This window comes from Lampris incognitus, chromosome 1 (assembly GCF_029633865.1).
Source record: "Lampris incognitus isolate fLamInc1 chromosome 1, fLamInc1.hap2, whole genome shotgun sequence".
In the NCBI taxonomy this organism is placed as follows: Eukaryota; Metazoa; Chordata; class Actinopteri; order Lampriformes; family Lampridae; genus Lampris; species Lampris incognitus.
Genome location: NC_079211.1, coordinates 138776150 through 138803479, shown reverse-complemented (window position 1 = coordinate 138803479; position 27330 = coordinate 138776150). Strand labels below are relative to the sequence as shown.

General features: G+C 45.6%; 1 protein-coding gene across 1 annotated transcript in view; it reads left to right on the top strand.

The window, feature by feature from the left end:
- The window catches only part of mctp1a (multiple C2 domains, transmembrane 1a), a 272017-nt gene that overhangs the window by 205567 nt on the left and 39120 nt on the right, over window positions 1-27330 (top strand). Inside the window, exons 11-16 of the mRNA XM_056296158.1 lie at window positions 1318-1420; window positions 2590-2692; window positions 3313-3414; window positions 4022-4096; window positions 7188-7307; window positions 16566-16682. Coding sequence (XP_056152133.1) covers window positions 1318-1420; window positions 2590-2692; window positions 3313-3414; window positions 4022-4096; window positions 7188-7307; window positions 16566-16682 — 620 coding nt within the window. The remainder of the gene's footprint in view (window positions 1-1317; window positions 1421-2589; window positions 2693-3312; window positions 3415-4021; window positions 4097-7187; window positions 7308-16565; window positions 16683-27330) is intronic.

Below are 27330 nucleotides of genomic sequence, written 5' to 3'. Positions count from 1 at the left end.
TCTCTATTCAAAGCGGCATAAACAAGTGATTTTTTTTTTTTTATCAGGGTTTTCTGACTGAAATTTGAGTCTGAAACTCATTCGTGGGAAAACACTGGTTTGCTTTGTGTGTCTAGTTTTGCATCCCTGCAGCAACGCTCGCATTATCCGAGTGCAACAATTTTCCCTTCGGACTGATAATGCAAAAGCTACATGGCCCAATTTACACTTCCTTTGCAGGGTGTAGGATTATATGTCCTACGCTTGGCTTTTAACTTGTGTGCCTACCTGATGCAAAAAAAAAAAGTATATCAACATTTTAAAAATCTTCAGATGTCACACAGCAAGGGTGTAAAAGATGGTTCATCTTAAAACATACCCATTGAAGCTAATTGATTAGAAGAGTCATAAATTACTGCTGGTTATATAACCGCTTGAAAGAGACAAAATATGATCATGTACTCCTCCTGAGACTAGCATACAAAAACCACCGATGCCCTTTATAGTTTGAATTTTGCATTTGTTTAATTACAAATGAACTACAACATTCAGATGTCTTTATTTATTTATTTATTTTTTTTACTTGGGGTGGAGTGAAATTACCTCCCCACCTCCCTCCCTTCAGCTGCAGAATGAAACCCGGGAAAACAAAACGCTCAGTTCCTTTGATCGTTATTCTTAATTTCTTTGTGCCGTGTGTTCGAGCACGTCACTTAAAAAAGCTCGGTCAGGAAGTTAAAAAAAAATATGGGAGAATTCCCAGAGAAAATATTGAGAATTCAAATCACCGTTCAGGTGATGTGGCTTTAAAATAGTTCATTAGGGAGCCACAGGAGGGCTCACACTCCTTATCTTACGTCCAATCTTCTATTCTCTCCACCATCCATCCTCAAAGTCATGTCTTTTTTTCTTTCTTTTTTTTTTCAATCTCCCTCCGCCCTGTGACTGCCCAGGGCAAAGTTGTCCCCGAGCTTATCTGCTAGTTGTCCAAGCCGTGTTCCCCCGGTATTGATAGAAATGGCTAGCAGCTGTAGCACTGATACGGGGCTGCACAGCAGATAGCATCAGGGCTAAAATGAACGCATCATATTATAAGCGGTTTGATAAACGCTGGTTATACGAGCTGTCAGGTGGTACAAGGATGCCTTGTATGATCGGACGTCGGGGGGACGGGCGTAGACGGACAGACGTGAGCCGTGCTGAAGTGAAGAAGAAGAAAAAATAGTTGCTTTCATTTGGTTTCGCCCTCTCAGGCAACCAAAATATGGCAGGAGAATGTATTTGTGTTTTCACTTGAAATGGAAAAGTACATTTCTTGTGTTCTCTCCTCAAATGCAGGGAAGAGCGACCCGTTCTGTGTCGTCGAGCTGAGTAACGATCGGCTGCAGACGCACACCGTTTACAAGAACCTCAACCCCGAGTGGAATAAGGTCTTCACCTTGTGAGTGGTTTGCCCCCCCCCCCCCCCCCACACACACACACACACACAATTTATAGACATATTCAGACTCAAAATAATGAAATGGTTTTATTGGCTCGTAGGAAGTGATATTGAAACAATAGAGTCTACACTGGTAAGAAAAGAAGGGATTATGATTGTCATTTAACCTGAATTACAGATAATAATCATTAGTAGTAATAACTTTGTTTATATACAGCACTTTTCTAAAACAGTGTTACAAAATGCTTTACAAAGAAATGCTCTTAGTCAGATGTTGTTGGTCTTTTCATTTCAACCCTTTGTTAGCCACAGTAGTTTCAAAATACTGACAATAGACTCACGCACGCACACACACACACACACATACGTATATATATATATAAATTACATTGTTATTATAATTACATAGTCCTGTACTGTATATAAAAGGTAAAAGGAACATTTCCAAGAGCAATTATGTTGCTTGATTGCAAAATTTCTAGTTTTTTTTTTTAGCTTTTTATTTTATCACGTGGAGGTCTTTTGTTTTTGTTTTTTTTTCATTTTCCAAAATCATACCTCATGACAATAATTAAGTCATGGGATGTGTGACATGATAAAAAAAAATTGGATCTTTGAAAAAGGCTTTCATATATATACAACTGTTAAAAGAAACACTCAACGGTAGGGAAAGCGCTCAACAAATAAGGAGCAAACTGGATTTTATATATATATATATATATATATATATATATATATATTCTTTTTTTTTTAAGTCCATGAGTACACTAGTGAATTCTTATAGCGAAGAGGAATAATTTAGTCATTCCTCAGACATGCATGTCCTCTTGTAATATTCTTTAATCACTAGATATCAGCCATCTCCTTTGGTAGCCTACTTTTCAGATGATGAAATGTCAGGGTTTTCTAAAACAGATGGAGTTGCAAGACTCTTGGGATTTATATATATATATATATGTACAGGTGTAGTTTAACACACACTAGTGAAGGTAATGTGAGTTGCATTAGGTATATGTGACATCCTGTATACACAGCTGCTTACCACTTCCTGTGTGTCTCTGATGACAAGTGAAGTCGTGTGTTTGAGATCCCATAGCGTTTACACAGTTGTGATGGTTTCAAACTACGCCGCGCCTGCAGTGTGTTAATTTCTTGTTTGTGTGGCCCAGCAACGTGAAGGACATCCACTCGGTGCTGGAGGTCACCGTTTACGACGAAGATCGAGACAGAAGCGCGGACTTCCTGGGGAAAGTGGCGATTCCTCTGCTGAACGTGAGTCACCGGTAGAAGCCCATGCTTCTTTTTTTTTTTGGTTTTGTTTTTTGTTTTTCCTCCCCTGGGTAAATGGGAGAGAACATTAAGGGGAACGGGGAGAATGAAAACACACAGTTGATGATATAAAAAGCAAGAGGTTATTTTTGCCACCCTGCAGATGAAACCATTATTATTATTATTTCACAATGAGGAAGAGATGTGTGTGTGTGTGGGGGGGGGGGGGTTGAAGATAGACAGAATAAAAAAGAGAGATTGATAGGTAGTTGGGAAGGAAAGCTAGTGGATAAAGGATGATGTGAAAATGACACTGATGGACAGACTAAGAGATGAGATTAAAAAAATATGGGAAGTGCTTCTTGGGTGGGGGGGGGAGCGGTGTGTGGAAGAACATTGTGTCTAATATAAGCATGCTCTGCTGTACAGTGTGATTCCCCAGGATAGTTAATTTCTTTTTGACAGAGCCGCGCTGCAGTGGGTAATGAACAGGTACTTGTCAGAGTTGCCACAGTTGTTTTGGGTTCCCTGTCAGCGCCAGCAGCTGGGGTTCAAAGGTGGCCCGGGGAGTGGATTCAGCCGGGTATTGCCAGACAGACGCCTGTCATGTCCCTCTCCCACAGATCCAAAATGGAGAACGTAAAGCCTACGCCTTGAAAAGCAAGGAGCTGACAGGGCCAACAAAAGGGGTCATCTTTCTCGAAATAGACGTGATTTTTAATGCTGTAAGTCTTTCTTTTTCCTTTATATATATATATATATATATATATATATATATATATATATATATATATATAATTCTCCACAGTTTTTTTTTTATGCGCCGCCCCTTATCCATCTCTTGTTGGCTCAAGCAGTCCTCTCTCCCTTCAGTGCTGTTGTCTTTATTCTTTGCCTCCCCCACTTCCAGCTCGTCCCTTGTCCCTTGTCCCTCGTCCCTCGTCCCATGTCCTTGTTTTGGCTTTAATTATCGAAGACTCTCCCTAACCAGCCTTTGTTCGCCCATTCATCGCCCCTGTGTGTGTGTGTGTGTGTATGTGTGTGTGTGTGTGTGTCCTGTAAAGCGGCCATCTTGTAGCTCTCTCTCTCTCGCTCTCTCTCTCTCTCTCGAACCTCTGATATGGAGCACACTGTATGCATGAAAAATGGAAAAAAATGCAGATGCTTTAGGATATTTGCAAGAATAATCACAATAAACCCCTTACTATTTTATAATCATCATTTTTGTTTCGGTCTTTTTTTTAAAAATGGTGTTATTTTGATTCTGTTATATTTCTATACATATCAAAACTATCGATATCTATAATCATGTGTATACATTCCATTCCCAAGGTGAAAGCTGGTCTCAGAACATTAATTCCCATTGAGCAGAAGTATATCGAGGAGGAGCCCAGGGTCTCCAAACAGGTACAACATGCACCCGTCTGCCATCACTGTACCTCATTTGATCTACAGCATCCTGCTGCTCCTCAGCCACCCACCCCATTCTCCTCCACTGTCTGAACAAAAACCAACATGCCCGGAGAGTGGCATCGTGTGAGGCACAACAACTGTGTGGGCAAGACAGAACGGGATGATTGAAATAAAAACAGCAGCCACCGCCCCACCCCACCCCATCCCCCCCTCTTCTCTCCATCACCCCCCCCCCTCACTTCCACTCTGACTGCTGAATAGAAATGTCAAGCTGTCAGCTCTGGGGTGCATAAGTAGATTGGCCATCCTTATAGTTGGCCCTCTGTGCCACTGCTGCTTTGCACTTCATTGTCACGCCACTCAGTGTGGCGGCACCACAAAGGGCTGAATGGTGGGGGCCGGCCCGCAGCAAACATGTCATATGAATGACCGTTTGGACGCAGTAGTCAATGCCAAGCCATGCACAACGCACCACAGTGCGGTACAGCTCAGCACTGCACACACACCAGCCCCCACAGCCCCCTTTGTCATCCTCTGATCTATTCCCCCCGCTCTTCTCACTCGTCTCTCATCGCTTGCTATTTCTGCCCGTGTGCTCCCTCTCCCATCCTTCCTCACTCTCTTATTTGTTTTTCCAATCTGCACTTTTCTACCAAGCACGTGATCCCTTTTCCATCTCCATTTCACCTCTGTCTTGTGGACGTAGAACACGTTGGTGTCTCGCAATGATGATGTCACTGGCTGCTTTGGAGGAATTACCCCGTGAGGAGTCTTTTGTGTGGGAGCAGCTCCCCCGCTGTAGCTTTCTGCCTTACACTGTGTGCACGTACATGCCCATGCATGCATGCTCAAGAACACACACAAGCACACACACGCACGCACACACAGAAATACACACAAAAGCTGTCTGACATTTTATTCTAATTATGACATTTGACGTTGTTCCTGACTTTTGAGCTTTCAGCGTGTTTTCAAGAGGCACTCCAAGCACTCTGAGCAACAATTTATTAAATGTGAAGCATTCTTATCATAGCAATAATAATGATAATGAACCAAGAAGAGGACAGTGTGTACATGTTTGCTGTGAGCTAAGCTACACACAACGTGTGTGTGTGTGTATGTGTGTATGCGTGTCCTTAAAGCAGTGTAAGCTGCTGCACCCAGAAATGGGTGATTCACAGTGTTGTTGTCCTGACTCTTTACAGTTATCCTCAGTTTGGCAGAAAAACTCCACCTAATCACACATCAAGTTCGATGAATCTGCCTCTGAACTTGTTTCAGAAAGCATCCAAGTCATCCTAGATGCACACAAACTCTTCTGGAAACACAATTTAGAACATAGACTTTAATGCACTGCCATGCACATGGAAATCACACACACACACAACACATGCTCATACCCATGCATGCTCATACCCATACATAAACCAAGATAAAATAATGTCCCAGAATTCTCTTGGAGAAGAAACCGAACAGACATTATGTCCTCTGGGAGCACTTCTCCTGTTGGTGACCTGATTGGGTGGCTGACGTTCTGCACGGCTGTCATGCTGTTCCCTGACTGGTTGAGAACCCAGGGGAAGACAGCAGTTGGCCAAGTCTTCTCTGGCCAACTGCCTGGTGAATCCTCAGGAAGAGGAAACTGGGGGCTGTGTTGGAAACATATTAGGAATCAGGAACAATGTAATGTCATTTCTATCATGTACTTGCGTACACGAACGAAACGAAACTTCGTTTCACCCAGCCCACAGCAGTGCAATGCAAAAGATAAGAGCACACATCCAAAATGTCCAAAAACGACACCACCAAAAACATACAAAAACAGAGCAAACAAAGGAGAAAATAACACAAACAGTTAACAACACAGTCCAAAAAATGCCACTGTCCAGAGAACGAATGCTAGCCAGGGTGACTGTTGGAACTGCTGGTCTGCATGGGCTAGCAGTTAGCTTATCCTGCCCCGCTTCCGCGTCCTGTCAGACCGCCCTTGGTGCTTCCTCTTCGGGTGCAGCTCCAGGCAGGGCCATGGTCCTTGGTCCCACCGGACGCTCAGACCAGGTTCCCCCCGCCGATCCAACGCCAGCTCTCCCAGCCAGACACCTTCGACACACCTCCCCGCACTCCACACGATGACACAAACGCAGACACAGACAAAAACACCGCGCAGTCGACACTAGGCGAGGCCGCCGCCAGACCACCTCAGTGTTTCCCCTCGGGCACAGCTCTGAGCAGGGCCGTGGTCCCTGGGCCCACGGACGCAGCAGACCAGCTCTTTCAGCCGATCCAACGCCACCTCTCCCAGCCAGTAAATGAAAGAGAAAAAAAAATCAAAGCTCAAAATAAAAACTTCACATGATGACACAAACTTAGACGTAGACATGGACAAAGACACTGCATAGTCGGGACTGGGTGAAGCCGCTGCAAACGTGAGTTCGCACTGCCATCTTCCCACCGAATATCATTGCACCTTATATCTTAGTAATATAATATCTTAATTAAATGAATATAATATCTTAATAATAATTGCACTTAATATCGCTAATATGATTGCACTTAACTGGGAAAGAGACTTAACAAAGCTTTGTGAGTTGAAGCAGGCACTTCGCCTACATATAGTCCTTCAAGAAAGACACACTGTCCACCGTCATATTCCTCGTGTAAGTCTTAAGCTGCAAATGGAGTTGTAACTCACTGCCCTCGTACCGTATAGTGTCACAGTTCGCTTTCCACAGTATCACTGCAATGAGGCACTGTGATTTGCTTTTAGCATCCTGTATTAATGGCTTCTGAAGAAGCATTTATCAAGGTGACATTATTATTTTTTGACACCCTCGTACGTCTTTGCCCAGTATATCGTACCGCTTCAGCCAGTGGGATGACTGAGGAAGGGTTTGCACGATTCTGATAGTTCTGTAAAGTGTGGCGAGTCACATGCCACATCTCCAACTTGGCCCCATAAACGTTGTACCAGTACTGGAAGAATGTGTGTTTATTATGATTCGGTGTGGAATGCCTACATGTCATGTCTACGTGTGTTTCTCTTGTTTGCTTTATAACCTTCTATGTGCCTTCTTTTGCCCTACAGCTGCTCTTGCAGAACTTCAACCGAGTCAGGCGCTGTATCATGTTTCTGATCAACGCAGGCTGCTACATCAACAGCTGCTTTGAATGGGACTCGCCGCAGAGGAGCATCTGTGCATTCGTGGTACTTTATTACTTACTTACCTCATTTAGACAATTTCATATGCTATATCATTATAAAGTCACATAAACTACCACGCTGTAGGTAAAGAAACAGCCTTTCAGATCATCTGCTGTTTTGAAATACATGCCCAAAAAACTAAATGACAAAGTTTTATTATATTATATTATATTATATGATGTACATACAGTTAACTTGCATACTTTTAAATGGTGTGGGAGTTACAATAAAGTACTGTATTCCAATGGAGGAGCATCTGCAGGTAGCCCCACCCGGCTGGGACTCTGGGATTATTAAAACAATTGCTAACAGTTATGTTCCTTTTTTCCTTTTTTTTTTTTGTTATGACCCGGGTTCCGCTTGAGAGAGCTATTTCGAAGGAAAAAAAAGATTAGCTCTGTTAGGGAAAAAAAATGTTTTTCATGGATTTTGCATATGCATACTCAGTATTAGCCTTCCTGCCCCTGCAAAAATTACCAGAACTTTTATTATGCATATTGTCAGTGACTTTCATATGACAGACAATAACTGGATATAGATACTTTTTTGAGGGGGGGGATCCCCCCCCCTTTTCTCCCCAGTTGTAGCCGGCCAATTACCCCACTCTTCCAAGCCGTCCCGGTCGCTGCTCCACCCTCTCTGCTTATCCAGGAAGGGCTGCAGCCTACCACATGCCTCCTCGGATACATGTGGAGTCACCAGCCACTTCTTTTCACCTGACAGTGAGGAGTTTCACCATATAGCACGTGGGAGGATCACGCTATCCTCCCCCAGTCCCCCCCCCCCAAGCAGGTGCTCCGACTGACCAGTGGAGGCGCTAGTGCAGCGACCAGGACACATACCCACAACAGGCTTCCCTCCTGCAGACACGGCCAATCGTGTCTGTAGGGACGCCCGACCACGCCGGAGGTAACACGGGGATTCGAACCACCGACCCTCGTGTTGGTAGGCAACAGAATAGACCGTTACGCCAGCCGGACACCCGCTGCTCATAGATTCTTTATGACCGTGGGTGCTCCGAAGACAAAGTTTGGTCTTCACTGGTAATTGCACAGTCTACACCTAAAGATGGCGGATGGGACCCTCGCTGCAGAACTTTAGATAAACGCTCCGATATCTTGATGTCCTGTCCTCTCCTAAATCCTGCCTCTCTCTCTCGGAAATATTCAGAAACATGTGCACGCAGGTGTGGGAGCATAGAGACGTGCAGGCAGGCACACGGGCATGGTGAGTGTCGATTTTTGAAAACTCTTGTCTAGATTGAGGGGGGGGGCAGCGGTACCTTAAACACTCCATTTTAAACGAGACCCTCTAACAGCCGACTGATTAGGAAATGCAGCTGTAATCTTTTGCAATTTGACAAGCGTTCCCCTCCTCCTCCACCTCCTCTTCATTCTCTCGTCTCCTGCTTGTGCGTTGACACATGTAAAAGTCCCTCTCTCTTCCCCTCTGTCTCTCTTTTTTTTTCTTCCCTCACTCGCTGTCTGTCGTCTGCGTGGTATTAAAAAGCGAAGCGTAATTGGACAGCAGAACTATCGGTGAAAGGACATTCCCTTTTAGCGTGGTGAGTGGCTGAGTGGAGGTACCCGCCTCACAGATGACAGAGCAGGCATTTAATCGTGTCTGGCTTAGTGTCCTGACTTAAGTAGCTGCAGGACAGGTGGACCCACCCTGCCCCAGCCCTTTACTGTGGGGGCACTAAGTGTCTCTGCAGCAGACATTAGACATTAGCGGCGTTTGGCTGTCTGACACCATTTTCGATTCTGTAGAGGCCACCTGCGTGTGTGTGTGTGTGTGTGTGTGTGTGTGTGTGTCTACAGTAGGTCACAGTGTCATCGTAAGACATGGGGCCAGGAGAGACATACTGAGACATAGAGAAATATTGATCAGCTAACATTTCCCTACTTTCCCTGTGTGTGTGTGCACGTGCCTGCGTGTGGCTGGTGGGTGTGTGTGTGTGTGTTTGTGGGTGTTTGTGCATGTGTGGGTACACCTATGCACATGTTGTGTGTGGGTGAAAGGTCTCGTGTCTTATCTTTTAGAAATAAATGAAAATGTCAGACGAAAAAATGTCAAGGAATTCACAGAAAACAAGGTCACTCCAGAATTGCCAATCTACATGGTGAATAGAGAGGCAGGAGGCAGCAGCCTTGGATAGCATGGCCTCTATTTCAACACACACACACACACACACACACACACACACACACACACACACACACACACACACACACACCATTTATAACATGTCAGCCTGTTTGAGTGTAGTGTATATAGTTTGTAGTGCATTTGTGTATGTAATTGTTGCTACCAGTCTTACTCTCATTGTGCGTGTTGAAATTCAAAGCGTTCACCGGAGCGACGTATCTGGGCCAAGGGTATAGCGTTTCACACTTAAAGTTCATAGAGAAGCTGAAATTTAGGTTTCGGTGTCCTTTCTCTCGCTCCATCTCTCACGCTCTTTGGGGAGTCTGTTTGGAGTACGCACATTGCGGTATTTAGGTCCTTTACTCTTTACAGGTAACCCTCCCCTCCCTCCCTCCCTCCCTCCATCCATCCCTATTTTCCACTCTCCCTTCTATCTCACTCGAAGAGGCCTCTTAATCACTTCACTCATCTCTTTAAGTGGGTTTTTATGGACGGCCATCTGGCCAAGGTGGTGCGTTAGCAGTGGCGTGTATGTGTGCGTGTCGGTGTGTGTACATGTGAGTGTATGTGCTTGTGGGTCTGTGTGTGTGTGAGGCTGTTGTGTGCGTAAGCGAGTCTCTCTGTACGGCTGTCTCTTCTGTAGACAGATGTTACACCGAACTCACCAACCCAGCTCGGCGAGGAAGGTGCCGGCCCGGGAATGAGAGTTGCGAGTAGGACATTCCAACCTCTAAACTTCCCAGTTTTTGTGTTGGTGGGCTGTCCTCGGTAAATCCCAACGGGAAAAAGAAACAAGTGAATAAAAGTTAAGCGGGTGTTTTTCTGGGGTTGTGTGCGAAACATACATTAGAACGCAGTTGGCCCCCGGCGTTGTCTCATGTAGTCCCCCCCCCCCCCCACACACACACACACACACAGGCACCTCCAATTCCTCCTACTCTCTCCTTCTGTCCAACTCTGCAAGCAAGGCCAGCTGCATGTGCACATCAGCAATTAGTGGCAGCTGTGATCAGTGTGTGTAAGCGTGTTTTGTGTGCATGTGTGTGTGCATGCGTGTGAGAGAGAGATGTCACATAGCCTCAAATACCATTTTTTCCTCTCTGTTCATCCCTCCCTTTCTCTCGTGCAACACACAGACTAGTGTCACCCACCCATCCCTAGTCGGAGAAGCAGCCACTGTGGCAGCATTGCCTGAGGCGTTGGCACAATGGACGCGGTTGGAGTTACCTCCTGTCCTGCGCTATGGGTGGTGTGTGTGTGTGCTGTATGGGTGGGTCTCGATGTCTACTTTTCCCTGTCTGTCTCAGGGTTAAGCGTTTGTTTCCTCTCTCCGTACACCTGCAAGCTGAGCCCCCCTCCCCTTCCCTCCCTCCCTCCACTCCCTCCGCCCGTCCGTCGGTCCGTCCATGCTCACAACCCTCTTATCGCTCCCTCCCTCTCCCAGCGAGCCGGGGCCTTTTTGGGGGCCGTGCGGTGTTGGTTTCTGTTCTCCTGCTGCTGCCAGCTCTCCCCACGGCCCCTGCAAGACAAGGCTGTTATTGCCCCGGGGACCACAGGCCTGAGCGACTCTTCCTCCAAACAAATTTGCTGTAACTTTATCTGCAATTGGGCCCTGAATTGGGAGCAAATAGAGGCAGCTTTGTGAAGCTCGGGGAAGAGTGGAGGGCAGCGAGCTGGGGGTTGTTGGGGAGGCAGGGGAAATGATACCAGGCTCTTTTATGTCAGGCAAAGTAGGACTCTTATCAGGAAGAGAGCCCAGACAACGGAGCTACTTCTAGAGGAAACTGGAGCACCTATCACCTGCTTTGCATTTAGATAAAAATTCGCCCTCCTGAAATAAAAAAAAAAAGGGTAAGAAAGTAAAGACAGGTAGAAAAGCACCCATCAGAGCAGGTGTGTGCGTGCGTGTGCATGTGTCAGGCGTAGTCTAGATATGCATGGGCACACACGTATGAACACGCACATTCGTATACGGCACTCGAGACACCGCCGCCTTCGCTCATACATGCCACTCCAGGTCTCTTTAAATTGCTCCTTCGACTCCTCTTCAAAAGGAGCTGTCTCAACTTTTAAAAGTTTTAACGTCGGGAGTTCGTCTTTGCCCACAGCAAGGGACAGCTTTGAAATAGATACTTTCACATTTCACCGCACCCCTGATTTTGCAGAATGAGTGATAGCTGAGGTATTGTGACACGACTTACCGAGAATACCAAGTCAGAGTTTAATCACTGGAGATACCCACCAGAAAGTACGTGTGGGCCCTGATGTTAGAGTCGCATCTGTATTCGTACCATCGTTTTCCATTAGTGAGTACACAGTCACAGCAACGTGGCCAAATTAGTGACCAAAACTGCTTTCTGACCCCCCCCCCCCCAAATTATTGCAGACTGGCTTGCTCTGGCGAGTCCAGCTTCGTCCTATCCTCTCCCTTTATTCTGTTTTCCCCCCCAAATGAACAGGCCAAGTTGTGCATCTGTGTCTCAATGATGGCAGCAGGGGGCAGTCTAGCACCACAGAAGGAAAGGTAGGTCCGGTCGCAAAGCGGGACCGCAGTCCCTCCCTCTCCAGATCCCTAAAACTTAACAGGACTGCTAGTTGCTATCTGGCAACACTTAGTGCCAGTATGGAAACTGATGTAAGAGAGATGAAGGGGAACTCTGAAATCTAAACTTCAGTTTCACTCCGCTGAGACAGAGCAGGGGAAAAGTCGGGCCTGGCGTGTGGTTAATGTAAGCCAAAGCACTGAATATTACCCTCCCACGGTGCCCCGGCTCACAGTTGTAAAGACGTGGGCACATTTTGAAGCGGATAATGCAATACGCAACTCTCAACTTGCCTGTTTTTTTTTTCTTTCTTTTTGCTGCTAAATAAATCATGCAACTTCCCTACTTTGCAAGTATTTTAGTTTATATACATTTGTTTTGTGGAATTATTGATGATACCGAGGACTACATTAGAGATTAATAATTATAATGGCATTCAACTGCAGAGCTAAATCTGAGATGGCTGAGTTCAGGCACTCGGTTTGTTAGTGAAACTTTTTGTTATTTTTAAGTTAAATTATCACAAATAAATCATCATAGGATGGCTTTGCTGTTGTTTCAGATAGTCAGCTAGAATTATTGTTTTGATATGAATTTCAGTTTGCTGTCAAATGTGAAGATCTCCCAGTGCAAATATATTATTCCATATTTGTATAGATAATCTTACATTGTTTATAGTCCCAAGTGGGGTCTGTTTTTCTTCTTCTTCTTCCATAGGATCTTAGTGAATTTAGCAGACTTTTTAATGAAAAAAAAAGCAGTACAAATGATAACAAAGTTGTGATACCCCTTTAAACCATATCACTTAACAAAGCCCTTTTACTTTTCCCCTCACAATGTACTGCACAGTTTGACTCTAATCAAAAAAAGTGAATGAAAATAGTCACACAAGAACAATTGAATAAACTAAAGTGTGTATCCATCAATTCATTTGTTGTCAACACACACACACACACACACATATATATATATATATATATATATATATATAATGGTTTAATGAGACCAACACTGCAGCTGCGTATTTATTTGCATGATTTTTTCTTCTAATTCAGGAGTACATTACAGAGAATTTGCACAATTTAATATCACAATTTAAAACACAAAAACTCCTTCTCACTGACAGTCTCTGCACATGTGCGGTGATATTTGGTTTTGGTGACTCCATAATATACCTATGTATAGAATATCACCTAGGGGAGTCTACAAACAACTTGCACAGTCTTCATTAAGGGCTTTATTGCACTTTTTTTTCTTCTTTGCGCCACCCCCCCCCCCCCCTTCGGTTTAATGTATTTCATCTATCTCAGTCTGTTTTTTCCGTCCTCCTTCCTCTGGTCACTGACATCCACAGCAGGCTGCTTCCCACTCCCTCTTCCCCAGGCGGATAGCCTGCTGTCTGGGGTAGCTAGCGACGGGGGAGAGGGGGGGGGGCTTTACTGTGGTCGCTCCTTCTTGGTAGAAAGGTCTGGGAGCTGCGGGACCCCCCCTTTACCCAGCCGGGGGGCAGGGAGACGGTGCAGGACTGGCCACTGCTGGGCCCGAGTGTCCGGTTCCTCCAGATGCCAGTCAAATTTTAGCCCTCAGCTAAAATAACCAAATGGAAGAGAAATGGAGGGAGGACTGCAGGTTAAATAACCGTGGGCAAACGGAGAAGAAAGCGAGATGTAAAAAAAGAAATAAAAGGAGAGAGGGGAGTTTTAAGAGTTCATATAAACATTAAGAAGGTGAGGAATGGTAAATGCAGACATCCTGTAGTAATAACATTGTGAGCCATTAGAGGAGCAGAGACTCCATTTATTTATGATAAACCATATATTTATAGCACACTCTTAAGAGTGTGTGTGTGTGTGTGTGTGTGTGTGTGTGTGTGTGTGAGAGAGAGAGGGAGAGTGAGCATGTGCGTCTCTTCGGATGCGAGCATGTACATATTTATGCATATGTATATATTTTCACGTGTACAGTTGTGCAGTAATTTATAGCCGCTACCAGAGTAGGCTTCAGACAAGTGAGCTGTGCTGTGCTCAGAGTGAGTTTGAGTCTCCGTAGCTGAGTTGCACACTGCTCAGTGGGAGAATATTTCAGAGTTTTTGGGTCTTGCAGGTGCCACGGGGTTGTGGGATTGACTGGTTTGTCAGGGAAAATGAGAATTCAGAGACTTTACGTTGGAGCTTAAACTAGCCCCTGTGCATGTGTGCTGCTCTTCATCTGTGTGAGGGAGCAGCTTTTCATGACAACCAAGGCAGAAAAAAAAACATCTGGCTTATAGAAAAATTATTATGAATCATTGAATACCGTACTTCCATGTCTATTGTACAGCTTAATTAGGGGTAGGGTGACGGAAAGATTATTTTTATGCTTGTTTATTTGTAAAAAAAAAAAGAAAAAGAGAGAGAGCGGGGGAGGAAGAGAGAGATTTTGAGAGTTCTACCAAGGGCAGTCACAACTGGATTACAAGATCTTTTTTTTTCCGTGAGTTTTATGCAAATGTGGTGGACATTTCTTTAATTTGTGTCTCTGTTTTCCTTTATATACTCTGTCTGTTTGTTAGTATTGCGCGAGCACACAGTTGTGTCTGCGTGTGGATGCAAGCCTCTTAAACTTTTTTTTAAACTACTTGAGAAAGTGAAGTTAGAAAGTTGAGGAGGAAATTTTAATTGAGATGTTATTGTGTGTGTGTGCCTGCATTAACGAGCATATTCATTTACACGTGTTTCGGTATGCGTACCCGTGTCTGAAATTTCAGTCGTGTGTGTGTGTGTGTGAGTGTGAGCATGCAGGTGCCAGCTACGGATAGCGGAGTACCGCTGGAATGGCCTAAATCTGACGTGTGTGTCTGTGTGGGTGTACACACATTCACATACACATATAGACACACTGTTTAGGGGCTGGTGAACTTGATATTCATATCAACCTGAGGAACTGTAAACACAATAGAGAGATCGGTTTTCAGTCTCTCCTTTATCTTTCTCTCACTCTCTCTCTCTCTCTCTCCCCCTCTTGCTCTCACTCTCTCACTCACTCCCTCTTTCTCTCCCTCTTGCTGTCTCTCTCTCACTCACTCCCTCTTTCTCTCTCTCCTCTCTCTGTCTCTCTTGCACTCACTCACTTACTCCCTCTCTCCCCCCCGCTCTCTAAGAAATGCACACACACGCTGGCATACATACACACACATGCCAATACACAAAATAACAAAATAAAAAAAATATTTTGACAAAATAGTCAAAAGAATTGGATAACTCGTTACCAGGCTTCACCTCTTTCCTGCTGGTGTTGTTTAGTTAACATGATTATGAATGATCGTTACGTCGACATGCAGGATCCAGACAGACCAAGTCTAGTTTCCACCATCACCGCACTGTGATCCTCTAATGTGACTGTCTCTCCAACAGAGGGTAATTCATTTCCAAACTTAGTACCCTCTGCATATAGTGCACTCAAATTGCCTAGATTTGAAATAATGAATTTCTCATCCTCGGATTTGAATAAGAAGTTTTGCAAGATGGAGCATTTGGTCATGACTCGCATTTTCAGCGTTCGTTGTCATCGCTAGTGAGCTCTTATCCATCACGAAGTAGTCGTGTGCTCTTCAAACCTGAAATTAGCAAAGACAAATCACCCTTGTTTGTGATGTGGCTGAGACATTCTTTATTCCGGGGGGGGGGGGAATCATTCGTCATCATGAACCTTCATCAGAATAAAATATTTTAAACATGCAACACAAACACTTTTTTTTTAATTTTAACGATTTTAACACCGTGCCACCCGAAAATGAGACTATTAGTGGATTTATTTTCCCACACATATCTTCCCCCTGCCATTTAGATGGAGGAAGGAGACCCCTGGCCAAAGCAGAACACAAGGTTTTAGGAAAGGTTAATTTTCAGATGGTGCTTGCCTTGTTTGGTGATGAGAGGGGAGGTGTGTGGGGGGTGGGGTGGGGGTATGGTTTGGCAGATGGAAGCGGTGGAGGTTAGAGATGGGGCAGGGGAGCCTTTGGGGCAGTGGAGAGGGTATTGGATCTTGGAGTGACAGGGTTAGGGACTCCGGGTGTGGGGTTTTCGAGGTCAGATGCCGGGGTTTAGAGGGGAGTACGGAAAGGTCAGTTTTGACGTACTGCAGCTGAAGCGGTAAATGACCTCGGCGTCGGGGATGATTGGCACGGAGAGAGGACCCTCTGACGGCATGGCTTGTCGTCATCCTCATCCTCATCCCCGGAGGAAGGCCGGGAATCCTTTGAGGGTCGGGATGTTGAACTTCATCTCATGGAGAAAAGGCCTCTCTGTACCTTTGTTGCAGTTGACAACGTTCTTTTTGTTCGTGCCACGGTGGTAATGATTGTGTGTTTGACGGGTTTTTAATGTGAAGGTGCTGTTTCCACTTGCATTTGGTCAGCATGTGTTGTCGTGAGTTAGCTTTGCATGGGCCAGTATTGCATCCTGAACACATATATATTGGTAGTTACATCATTCACACTGTTTTTTGTCTCTCTCGCTCTCGCTCTCGCTCTGTCTGTCTCTCTCTCTCTCTCTCTCTCTCTCTCTCTCTCTCTCTCTGTCTCTCTGTCTAGCTCTTCGTTGTAGTTGTTTGGAACTTTGAACTCTACATGATTCCTCTGGCACTGCTGCTGCCCTTGGCCTGGAACTACATCCTTATCGCGTCGGGGAAGGATACGAGGCAAGATGTGGTGAGTGGCCCCGTCACTGGGGTATCCCTCCGCCTTTCTTTCATTTCACTGTAATTGCCTCCTTCCAGGACACACAATGCGTAGTTAACTATCACATACCATTGTTTTTGGTCACCGTTTTTATTTGTTTTTGTTTTTTCCTATTCAAACACTTTTGTTTCAGCGGTACATTACATCTGGGTGTATTTCAGCCACTCATAAAATACGTCTAAATAATGTGCGTTTATGGCTGAGTGAAAAGTGACACGGTTTTGTAAGCAACTAAGATGTTTATGCTCACATTAATTCAAAATGAAACCCTCACACCGCTCATGTGTTTGAGTGTTTTGAGTTTGTCTGTGAACTGGGGAACATGAACTAATAAACTTTAAGCAACCGAAAATGGAGATCGGAGAGGAATCCCTTCAGCTTACCTTCTTCTTTTTTTTTCTTTCTTTTTTTTAAATTAGAAGAATTCTCTCTGAAATGAGAAAATCTGCATTCTCAGTGCACTCTCACATTTCTCCCTTTGCCTACTTTGAGGTAAAGAAAAAGGAAGAAATAATGGCTGTCACCTTGAGCTACGTTACGCCACTTACCTGCTAGTATATTTATTTAATTCATTTATTTTTATCTCTTATTCCAATTAAATGATGTCAAAGCAATGTCATGGAGCAACAGACATGTTTTAATCATTGCCGGCCACATTTGGAAAGTAAAAGGAGAGCATTGGGGGGGGGGGTTCCTCTAGACTCTGTTGGAAATAACCGGTTAACAGGCCACACATTTTGTGAATTTACGAATTTCTTCGTAAAATATGTTGCGGGTGAGATTGATTTGGTTTTTTGTTAAGGTATTCATTCAGTCCATTACTGCAAAAAGCCTAATCCTCTTTCCTTACAACGTTTTATTCTTTTCAGCAATTGTGTGTTGGTAATATGATTTTGGCAGTTCAGTGTGCTTCTGTGTACATAGTTCTGTGTATGTACAGCTCATCTTGCACACAAGTCCCGGTGCCCTCGGCTGTAGCCAGGCATCTAAAGGGGTCACAGGTATTGTTCAGGTTTCCTCGCTTGATAATGACATACAATAATAGTCACAATAAACACATGTAATGGAAAAGATACAATCTGCAATTTTGCTGTTGATTTAGCCTATAGGGTCTGCACATCAATTTTACCTGCATTATATTTCTATACCTGCATTTCTAGGACTATTTCCTTAGATAGTCCAAGAGGGATTATCAGGTATTATATATGAGGATGATGAGGCTTATCACATTTAATATTAGCTCTCTGAAATAATGACAAGCCCTCTTCCACCTTGCTAACAGGTAAAGGTGTGCTCATACGGCTGCATGTTGCTCACTCTTAAAAACAAACGTGTTGTTTTAACTTTTCTATGACAAGGTGAGATATGATAAATCAAGTTAAGAGTTACTGCGTTGGACAAAACAAACAATTGACCTTTTGAATGACGCTTGGATTTTTCATTATTTTTTTTTTTGCAAGTCTGTATTTTCTCTGGCCTGTAGATGGCGACATTGCTTGACAGAAACATCACCCCCCCACCCCCCCCAAAAAAGGCAACAGCCACGGCGATTTATCTCTCTACCTGCTGTCTGTGTTTATCCAGACGTAATGATGTCCCCCTTTTCCATGCTCTCTAATTAAAATAAGGCAGTAAAGGTTACGTGGTCAGGTAACACGCCGCTCACTTCATATATGAAGGAGCACATGCAAGCTGCTCCTCATGCAGAAAAGCTTTTCTCTCCTCCTCCACACTCAAGTACCCCAGGACTTGGTTCGGGCATTAAGACATGTTAGCTCTCATGTGCTGTTTCGCCCTGGAAAAGTTGCTCAGTATGTCCAGAAACAGGAGGCGATGCACACACCTACCATTGTTTGGACGGACATATGGCGTCTTGACCGGTGGTATCGTTGATACCCACGCAGCTCTTTGGTAACTCGCGTTTCGTTTCGGGCACGCTTGTGCGGTCTGTGGTCTGTACTAGACGTGATTTGGACATGGTCTGGATTCGGGTTCATTGGGTCATGATCGGTTGAGAGGGGGTCCTTAAGCCAAACAAAACAACTGGGAAACTTTGCCAGAAGTCATAGCCAAAAGTTTTTTTTCCCCTTCTTTTTTTTTCATTGCTGTTTAATTCCCTCTTGTCCTCAATGTTTCCTCCTATCTCTGTTGGGTTTTTTTTTCTTCCTTCATTGGCCAATCCCAACCCAGCTGAAAAGTAAAGTATATTACTCGTTTCCATTGTCTCCAGAAGTTGTTTCAGTGTTGTGGCCCTTAGAGTCTGGTCTTAATGAGTGGTGCTGGGTTGAGTCATGAGAAGATTTATTTCATTTACCTATTTCACCCAGGAGAATGCAAGTCTTATCTTGCTGTTTTACGTGCTCTTCCTCCTCCTCCTCCTCTTCTTCCTCCTCTCTCTTGCATATTGTCCTTGTGTGGTTAGTTTGCCCCATCATTGTTTCAGCTGACTTAAGTAACAGCGACTAACTGACAAGATGGTTGTACTCTTAGAGTAAGTGTGGTGTGTGATTTTTTTGCATTTTTCATTTCATTTCTGGGTGTGTGTGGATGTGTGTTAGTGGTATGTTATGGTACAGCTGTAGCTTTGGGTGTGTGCTGAGAGAGAGAGGGGGGGGGGTATTAGGTTAGCCCGGTGCTCAGATAACCAGAGGCAAATAGTTTAGTGGTGCAAGATAGGATAGAATTGAAATTACACATATTCATGTTGTTGTGTGTTTGCAATCACATGCAGATTTGCATGTTTGTGTGAATGTGTGATGCACGCATGCTTACAAATTCCAGGGCATTAACATGTGTTTGTGTGAATGGTTGCTATTGTGCAAGGGGAGAAATATATGTGTGTGGCATGCATATGTTTTACATTGTGTGTGTGTGTGTGTGTGTGTGTGTGTGTGTGTGTGTGTGTGTGTGTGTGTGTGTGTGTGTGCTTGATTATTGTGTCTATGCCGTGTGTGCCAGTCTTCCCGAGCTCAAACGCATACAGTGGAAGTAGTATTAATTCTCTAACATTAGCGCCTTTAAAAGACCTTTACTGTCTTGCGGGACGGATGCGGCGAGGGGACATATAGAGCTGTATGGCTTGACACAAAGAACATCTGCTGACAATCGCCATCCCTCCTGTCAAGGTGCTGCGATCTCACTGCCTCGGAATTGATGGATGCGATGAACCTGCTCTCCCTCCACTGTTATCTTCTCTGCCTTTCTCTCCCCCTCTCCTCCTCTTCTTCTCCCCCCCCCCTGTCCGTCTCTGTCTGTCTGTGTTATGGAAGATGTGAACGTGTGTAAGAAACCTATGGTGGTGTAAGCATACATTATATTCTACGTGTGCACGCTCACACACACACACACACACACACACACACACACACACACACACACACACACACACAAAACAGCTACACAAGCGTGTGCACACAGCCATGCACACCCACGTGTCCTCGGAGCTCTGCCCCTGTTTGTTTTCAGAACGGACTTCCCATCCTGTGGCGGGTGCAAAGGGGGGAAGTGGATGGATTGAGAGAGCGTATTGGTGGTTCTTTCTTCCTCCCCGGTTCCAAGGAATCCTTCCTCCGAGTCTTTATCAGGCTGAAGTCATGGTCGAGTCACTGTTTCCCTCCCTCACTTGGCAGGGTTAAAGAAAGGAATCGAAACGACGGAAGAAAGGCTTCTAATTACTTCAAACAACACACCAAATTAAAGCATTGTGCGGAGCTGGGCAAGGGTCAGCATCCGGAGCGCTGCGGTTTTCCAGCAGTCTGGGGTGAGGGTAATGCCAAAGGAATCTCCGCTGAACTCTGAAATAGTAGAGAGAGAGGGAGAGAAAGAGAAAGAGAGAAAACAAAAGAAAAGCTCTTCTTTTGAGTACAGGGCTCCTAATGAACTGAACGGTCCTGCTTCATCTGACGGGTTCAGCGTGAGGCGCTTCCTCCCATTTTACACTACAACGCCAGCACATCACCACGTCTAAAGCAGATAAACAAGCACGGTGTTCACCACGCGCCGTAATTCACCACTCGGGGTCACTGCCTGTTGTGTGGTTACATGCTGCTTTACAAACAGATCCCGGAGCAGCTCTCCTTACCCTTGCCCCAACCTTGACCGGTTCCTGCTAAGCAGCCGGAGCGACCTCAGAACAGCGATTAGAGGAGGTGATGCACCAGCGGGGTCAGCGACCTCCTCTCTTAGCGTGGCATACTTTGACCTGTAACCCCCGACCCTCTTCCTCCTCTCTGTCATCTCCGCCCTGTGCACCAACACCATCCGATGACCTGCATGTCATCCTATAATATGCAGTCTAGCACAGAGAAACAATCCCCCCCTTCTGTCTCTCTCTCTCGCTCTCGCTCTCTTGCGCTCTCTCTCTCTCTCTCTCTCTCTCTCTCTCTCTCTCTCTCTCTCTCTCTCTCTCTCTCTCAGAATCTGCTGGAACTGTAGTTTATAGGTTAGGCAGGAAGATGAACAGTTCATGAATCACAATATAAAGTAAAAACGTTGAATATCGATAACTCAATTTGCAGGGAGAATGGTTTTTTTGTTGTTTGTCTTTGCGGCATGGTGGCCCAGTGGTTAGCACCATTGCCTCACAGCAAGAAGGTCCTGGGTTCGAACCCAAGGCCCATCCCACGTCCTTTCTGTGTGGAGTTTGCATGTTCTCCCCGTGCCTGCGTGAGTTTCCTCCAGGTGCTCCGGTCCCCCCCCCCCCCCATCACAAAGACATGCATGTTAGGGTTAATACTCCTGTCTGCGCCTCTGACTAAGGCAATGGGGAGAAATAACTGGCGTTGGTCCCTGATGCTGCATGGTGGCTGCCCACTGCTCCTAGCTACACAATACATTTCATTTGTATGTATGTACAAAATGACTTATAAAAAGTATTTTATTCTAGTATTCTATTCTAGTTTCCAGGATTTGAAAACCAACCGTTCGATTCAAGGACGGTCAAGCGGTTACTGCTGCTGTTGGCGGGTGGGGGAGAACTTGTACGACGTTTCCCCCTTTGTCTTGTTGGGGACCCGGAAGCAGTGTGTGGTGCGTGTTCAGTGTCAGGCCAGTTGTAAAGGCTACACTCGGGCAAATGGGACAGACAACTCGGCACAGCTGGAATGGAAAAACACTGCAAAGCTGTGTGTGTGTGTGTGTGTGTGTGTGTGTGTGTGTGTGTGTGCGCGCGTGCATGCGTGCGTGTTCCACGTACCTTCTTGCAAGGTAACAGAACAGCACCGAGAAGGGAGCAGGGGCTTTGGAGGTCCCTTCGGAAAACCATCTTTGCAGTTCCAGTGGCCCAGAAAGCCCCTTACCAGATGTTATGAAGGTGTTAATTCTGGTACAGGCTGTCGTGGAGGTCACTTATAGACCACAGTGATGTCTCTTTCTACTACTGGATGATGGGCAATTAGGTCTCGTCACAGTGGAGGATCATCCTCTTTCCCTCCGTGCTCTAAACCATTACATATATTCACCCACTGGCTCCACCAACCCATTACTGAAGAGCAGACCTTAATGGCCTAAAGATACATCACACTTAGAGACATGTCTCCAACAGCCACATAAAACCCTACTATTTCTGTCCATTTTTTCTTATAGGGCCTAATTCATCTCCTGCTCAGATATTTTCTGTTATTGTTATTCCACTTTTGTCGTATGTCCATTTTTTCCCCTCCTTTTTCTCCCCAGTTGTATCTGGCCAATTATCCCACTCTTCTGACCTGTCCCGGTCGCTGCTCCACTCTGCCGATCCGGGGAGGGCTGCAGACTACCACGTGCCTCCTCCGATACATGTGGGGTCGCCAGCCGCTTCTTTTCACCTGACGGTGAGTTTCACCAGGGGGACATAGCTCGTGGGGATCACGCTATTCCCCCCAGCCCCCCCCCCCCCGAACAGGTGCCCCGACTGACCAGAGGAGGCGCTAGTGCAGCGACCAGGACACATACCCACATCCGGCTTCCCTCCTGCAGACACAGCGAATTGTGTCTGTAGGGATATCCGACCAAGCCGGAGGTAACACGGGGATTCGAACTGGCGATCCCCGTGTTGGTAGGCGACAGAGTAGACAGCCACGCTACCCGGACGCCCCATATGTCGATATATTTCTACTAAATTCAATTTAGGTAATATCTGTTGTCTCTAACGATTTGTTTTTAATTTTGTACTTTTCAGACTTGCCCCCCTAAAAAGATCTTATTTTAGATTATTGTTGATCTCGATATGAAATTCATGGGTTTTGTTCAAAATAACACGGTGTCGTTTTATTTTTACCGTCATTTGGGTGCATGATCTCAGAGTAATTTTAACCAGTCTATTGTTCCCCGTATGCATCTGAGAGCACCCGTTTCTAAATACGCCTCGCCTTGACATCTGCCCGCATTAAGACCCAAACACAACAGAAGCAGGGGAGAATAAACACCAGGAAAGCAGGAAGACGGAGAGGAAACACAGCTTATTAGACTTCAACCCTTCCAAGAATTACTCCCCCACATCGTCCCCCGCCCCCCTTTGCCAAAAAAAAAGAGACAACGGAAAGAGAAGGAGAAAAGGAGATGGAGAGGGAGCAGGAGACCGAGAGAGATGGAGAGACAGAGCGACATACAGCGGAAGACTGACAGAGAGAGACAGAACGATTGAGAAAGAGAGCGAGAGAGGGAGAGATGCAGGCAGAGGCAGGCAGCGATGGATGGCAGACACTCCTCGGTGTAGAGTCAGACATGGCAGTCGGTGACAGGTGACAAAATCAAAAGGTCATGTCACTTTTAACTGGGAGCGCCTGTGCCCCACTGATTTCCCCCGTGCCACCCCGGCATCATTCCGCTCCTCTCTGCTCCTCTCTCTGCCGCCGTGTCTCCGCCGCGCTGGCAGATATCGCTGGCAGTCTGGCAGGCAGAAAGACGGGAGACGGGCACGGTTTGAAGGGGGACGGGAACATCGGGAGCATCAGGGGTGCCGGTGTGGAATCATCCCTGCCTCCCTTGTCTTTCTCTCACCCCCGCTTCTCTAGCTCTCCTTTTTAAGTGTCTGTGCTCTGCTAACAAGATCAGCAACTTAGGATGTTTGCCTCCGTCGTTGTTGTTGTTTGTCTTCGTGTTCTATGTGGCTGATGTTGCTTCTGAGTATTCTGGTTCAAGTCCGAGTTTGAGTGTGAGGATATAAGCATGTGGCATGGTTGTGTGTGTGTGTCTGTGTGTCTGCCATACATTAAACACTATGTACATTCCATTCAATAACTGTGTGTTAAGAGTCAAACACAAGTTTTGATTGTATTCCCTGAACATCTCAACAATGCTGTTATCTATCCATCCATCCATCCATCCATCCATTATCCAAACCACTTATCCTGGTCGCGAGGATGCTGGAGCCTATCCCAGCAGTCATTGGGCAACAGGCGGGGAGATACCCTGGACAGGCCACCCAGTCATCACAGGGCCAACACACACACACACTCACACCTAGGGACAATTTAGTACGGCCGATTCACCTGAACTACGTGTCTTGGACTGTGGGAGGAAACCCACGCAGACACGGTGAGAACATGCAAACTCCACACAGAGGGCCACCCGGGACAACCCCCAAGGTTGGACTACCCCCGGAGCTCGAACCCAGGACCTTCTCGCTGCGAGGCAGCCGCGCTAACCACTGCGCCACCGTGCTGCCTTACAATGGGACTACCTCGGGGGCTCGAACCCAGGACCTTCTCACTGTGAGGTGTCCGCACTAACCACTGCACCACCGTGCTGACCTACAATGCTGATAGGACACGTAAAAATGAAATTGCCCATGAACTGCCCCTTAGTTACTGCCTGCTTCTACTTTCTCTGAAAGTAGGCAAAGTAGCGAAGTGCACATTGGGAAGTACTTTTAAAGTGAGCATCGCAAACACCTTGGCAATACTCTCATCATCCTGATTGACATTCAGAGTTGGCCTAGCCTTCACTAAAACGAAACAGCCCCTCTTGCTCCGAGCGTGGAGATGCAGGAGCACCCTGGCCTCACCCATATCTGCCCCCCTACTGGGTGAGCCTTAGATAGGGCAGTGCAGATGGAAGGGCCCCCCTGCGAGGGCCACGACTCTGACAGCTTTTGAAGGGCCAGTGTGGGTCAACCAGACTCAAGCACCAGCCCATATCAGACGCACAGCCCCTTCCCTAGTCTGCAGAAACTGTGGTGTATGCAGTACATGCACACAACCACACACACACACACACACACACACACACACACACACACACACACAAACATGGACAGTGCATACCAAGTAGGGCCTTGAGATCCCCCAGCCAGCGAGTCAGCCAAGCCTCAGCAGCTGGAGAGGTTAAAACCCCCTCACGTATCAAAGAGGAAGAGCAGCAGGAGGATGGGGGGAGGAAGGGATGGAGGAATAAGAGAAAAAAGGAGGAGAGGGTATATCTTCATGTTCGCCGGGATGTCTGCCTTGGCGTCAATTCCCCCTGCGGCTGTCATTGGGAAGGTTAGGAGGAAGAAGGGAGAGATAGTGGAATTCAGCCAGGCCAGAGAGAAAGACATTGAGAGAGATAGGGCAAGACAAAGGGGAAAAGAAAGAAATATTTCTCAGTATGAGTGAGAATGATGTGGTGCCAGTGCAGGAGATCTCTTCCTGTCTGGTGTGTGTGTGTGTATATGTATGCATGTGTTATTGTCTCATTGATCCAGTCAGGGTTTATCCTGTTCTCTTTCCCAAGAAATAGCCAACATCCACTCACAGCACAGTTTTCCCGTTTCATAGTTTCTCTCCCTGCCTGTCAGGTTATAACTCCCTTGCATGTTTCCGCATTGGGTAGTTGTGTGTCTGTTGCTGTGTACCTTCAGTTCTAGTAAAGTTTGTGTTGCCTCTGATCCAGAAAGGCAGAAATTTGGGGTAGCATCAGGGTTACCAACCTTTAAATGTGTTCCACATTGTATACTAGAACTACAAATGTTCCCCTATTTTAGCTAAGCAAGGGATTTAGTACCACTTCCGATACCACAGCTTTCACTGTCACATTTTTAATGATTTAAGGACACCGTTCACTCCCATTGTTATGAATTCTCTGTCACAGGTTCGAATCTCTAGAAGCCCACATTTCCATCCCATGTCCTTAAGATAAGTTACTGAGAGTACTGTGGTGGTTGGCAGGTAAATAATATAAACTTCTCGCTTCGGGATCAATAGAGTGACAGTAATTTCTACCTGTCTTCCACAGGTGGAGGATAATCAACTCTTTCAAAACCCGCTTTCCAATCTGATCGCCCACAATGTGTTCATCACATCCCAGCCAGTCATCTGCTGGATCTCATGTCCAATATGACAACACACACAGGACAATGCCTCTTAAAGTCGGACCGTAATCGAAACACTGCTAGAGTTCAGTTTTTGGATTTTTCCAAAATCCCCAAAAAATTCCAGTTCCAAAAAATTTCCACAATTGGGATTTCTTATTTTTTCACGTATTTATTTTATTTCACTTTTTTTAACCCGTGCTGTCGGCAGACTTGGCATGCAACACAGGGAACTTGTACGCCATTGTATGCGAGCTCCCCCTAGTTCAGCTTCCTTCAGCCGATGTGTTTTTCTGATACTCATGATGTCATCAGACAGACTCATTTACATACTGCCTGTCAGATCAAAACAAATCAAGTCATCAAAGCACCAACTATCCCCACCGCCAACCCCTGCTTGTACTTGTCACTCAAAGGTCAGCCAATGAATATTAATAAGGACTAGACTGCTCCCTCAGTGTTTGAGACAATTGAGAGCCGTTATGATGAAGGAGTTATATTATATACAGGTATATATATCATAATGTTGGTCATTCCAAAAGCAAGACAAAAAAATGCCACTGACCGTGTCATTATGCCATCTTCCAAGGTTTTCAGTACATGAAAAGTCAAATGTGACTACTGATTACTGTTGCTTTCAGTCCATCTTTAGCCACATAGTTTGAGTACCCTGGGATTAGTGAAACAGAGGCAAACGCTGTTCGTTTTTACTTTGCATTTAATCCAACTCGACTTGAGCCACACGTTCCGCCTGTGCTGTGAACAGGAAGGGAAAGAGAGGTCCTTCTGTGTGAGGCTGCATGTGAATCAGCACGCAGAGGCTTGCAGGGGTGCAGCATACAGGTGTTACAGCCCCATCCGTTTACACAGATGTCCAGCATGTCCAGCACCTAGTAGAGCCAAATGACAGCTATGGGCTTCGCGTGGTAGGGGTGCAGTCAGGAATCTGAGCTATTGGTCTCTACAGCATGATGATGATGATGGTCTACCTGCAGATGTAGTTTTTCACCATTGCAGACAAAGAAGAAAGGAGAGAGGTCTGATTTGTCTGGGAAAGTTTTTTTTTATATTTATATATCAGACAGCAAAATCCTCTCCGTGGACAATAGATATACAGTAGAGGAGAGTACAGGAAGAGGAGAGGATAAAACAGAATGATATAGCAGAGGATGAGCCGGGATCTGAGCCAATGCAACTGAAACATAAGTCTTGCAAATCGTTTTCTCTTTTTTCAGCTCTCCGTCCCCAAGGCCGAACAGCTATATCGACAGCTTCACAGCTGTTTGAACTCCCCATGTCATATCTGCTCGCTTATGCTTTTGTTTTTTTTTTTGTTTTTTTCCTCTTTTT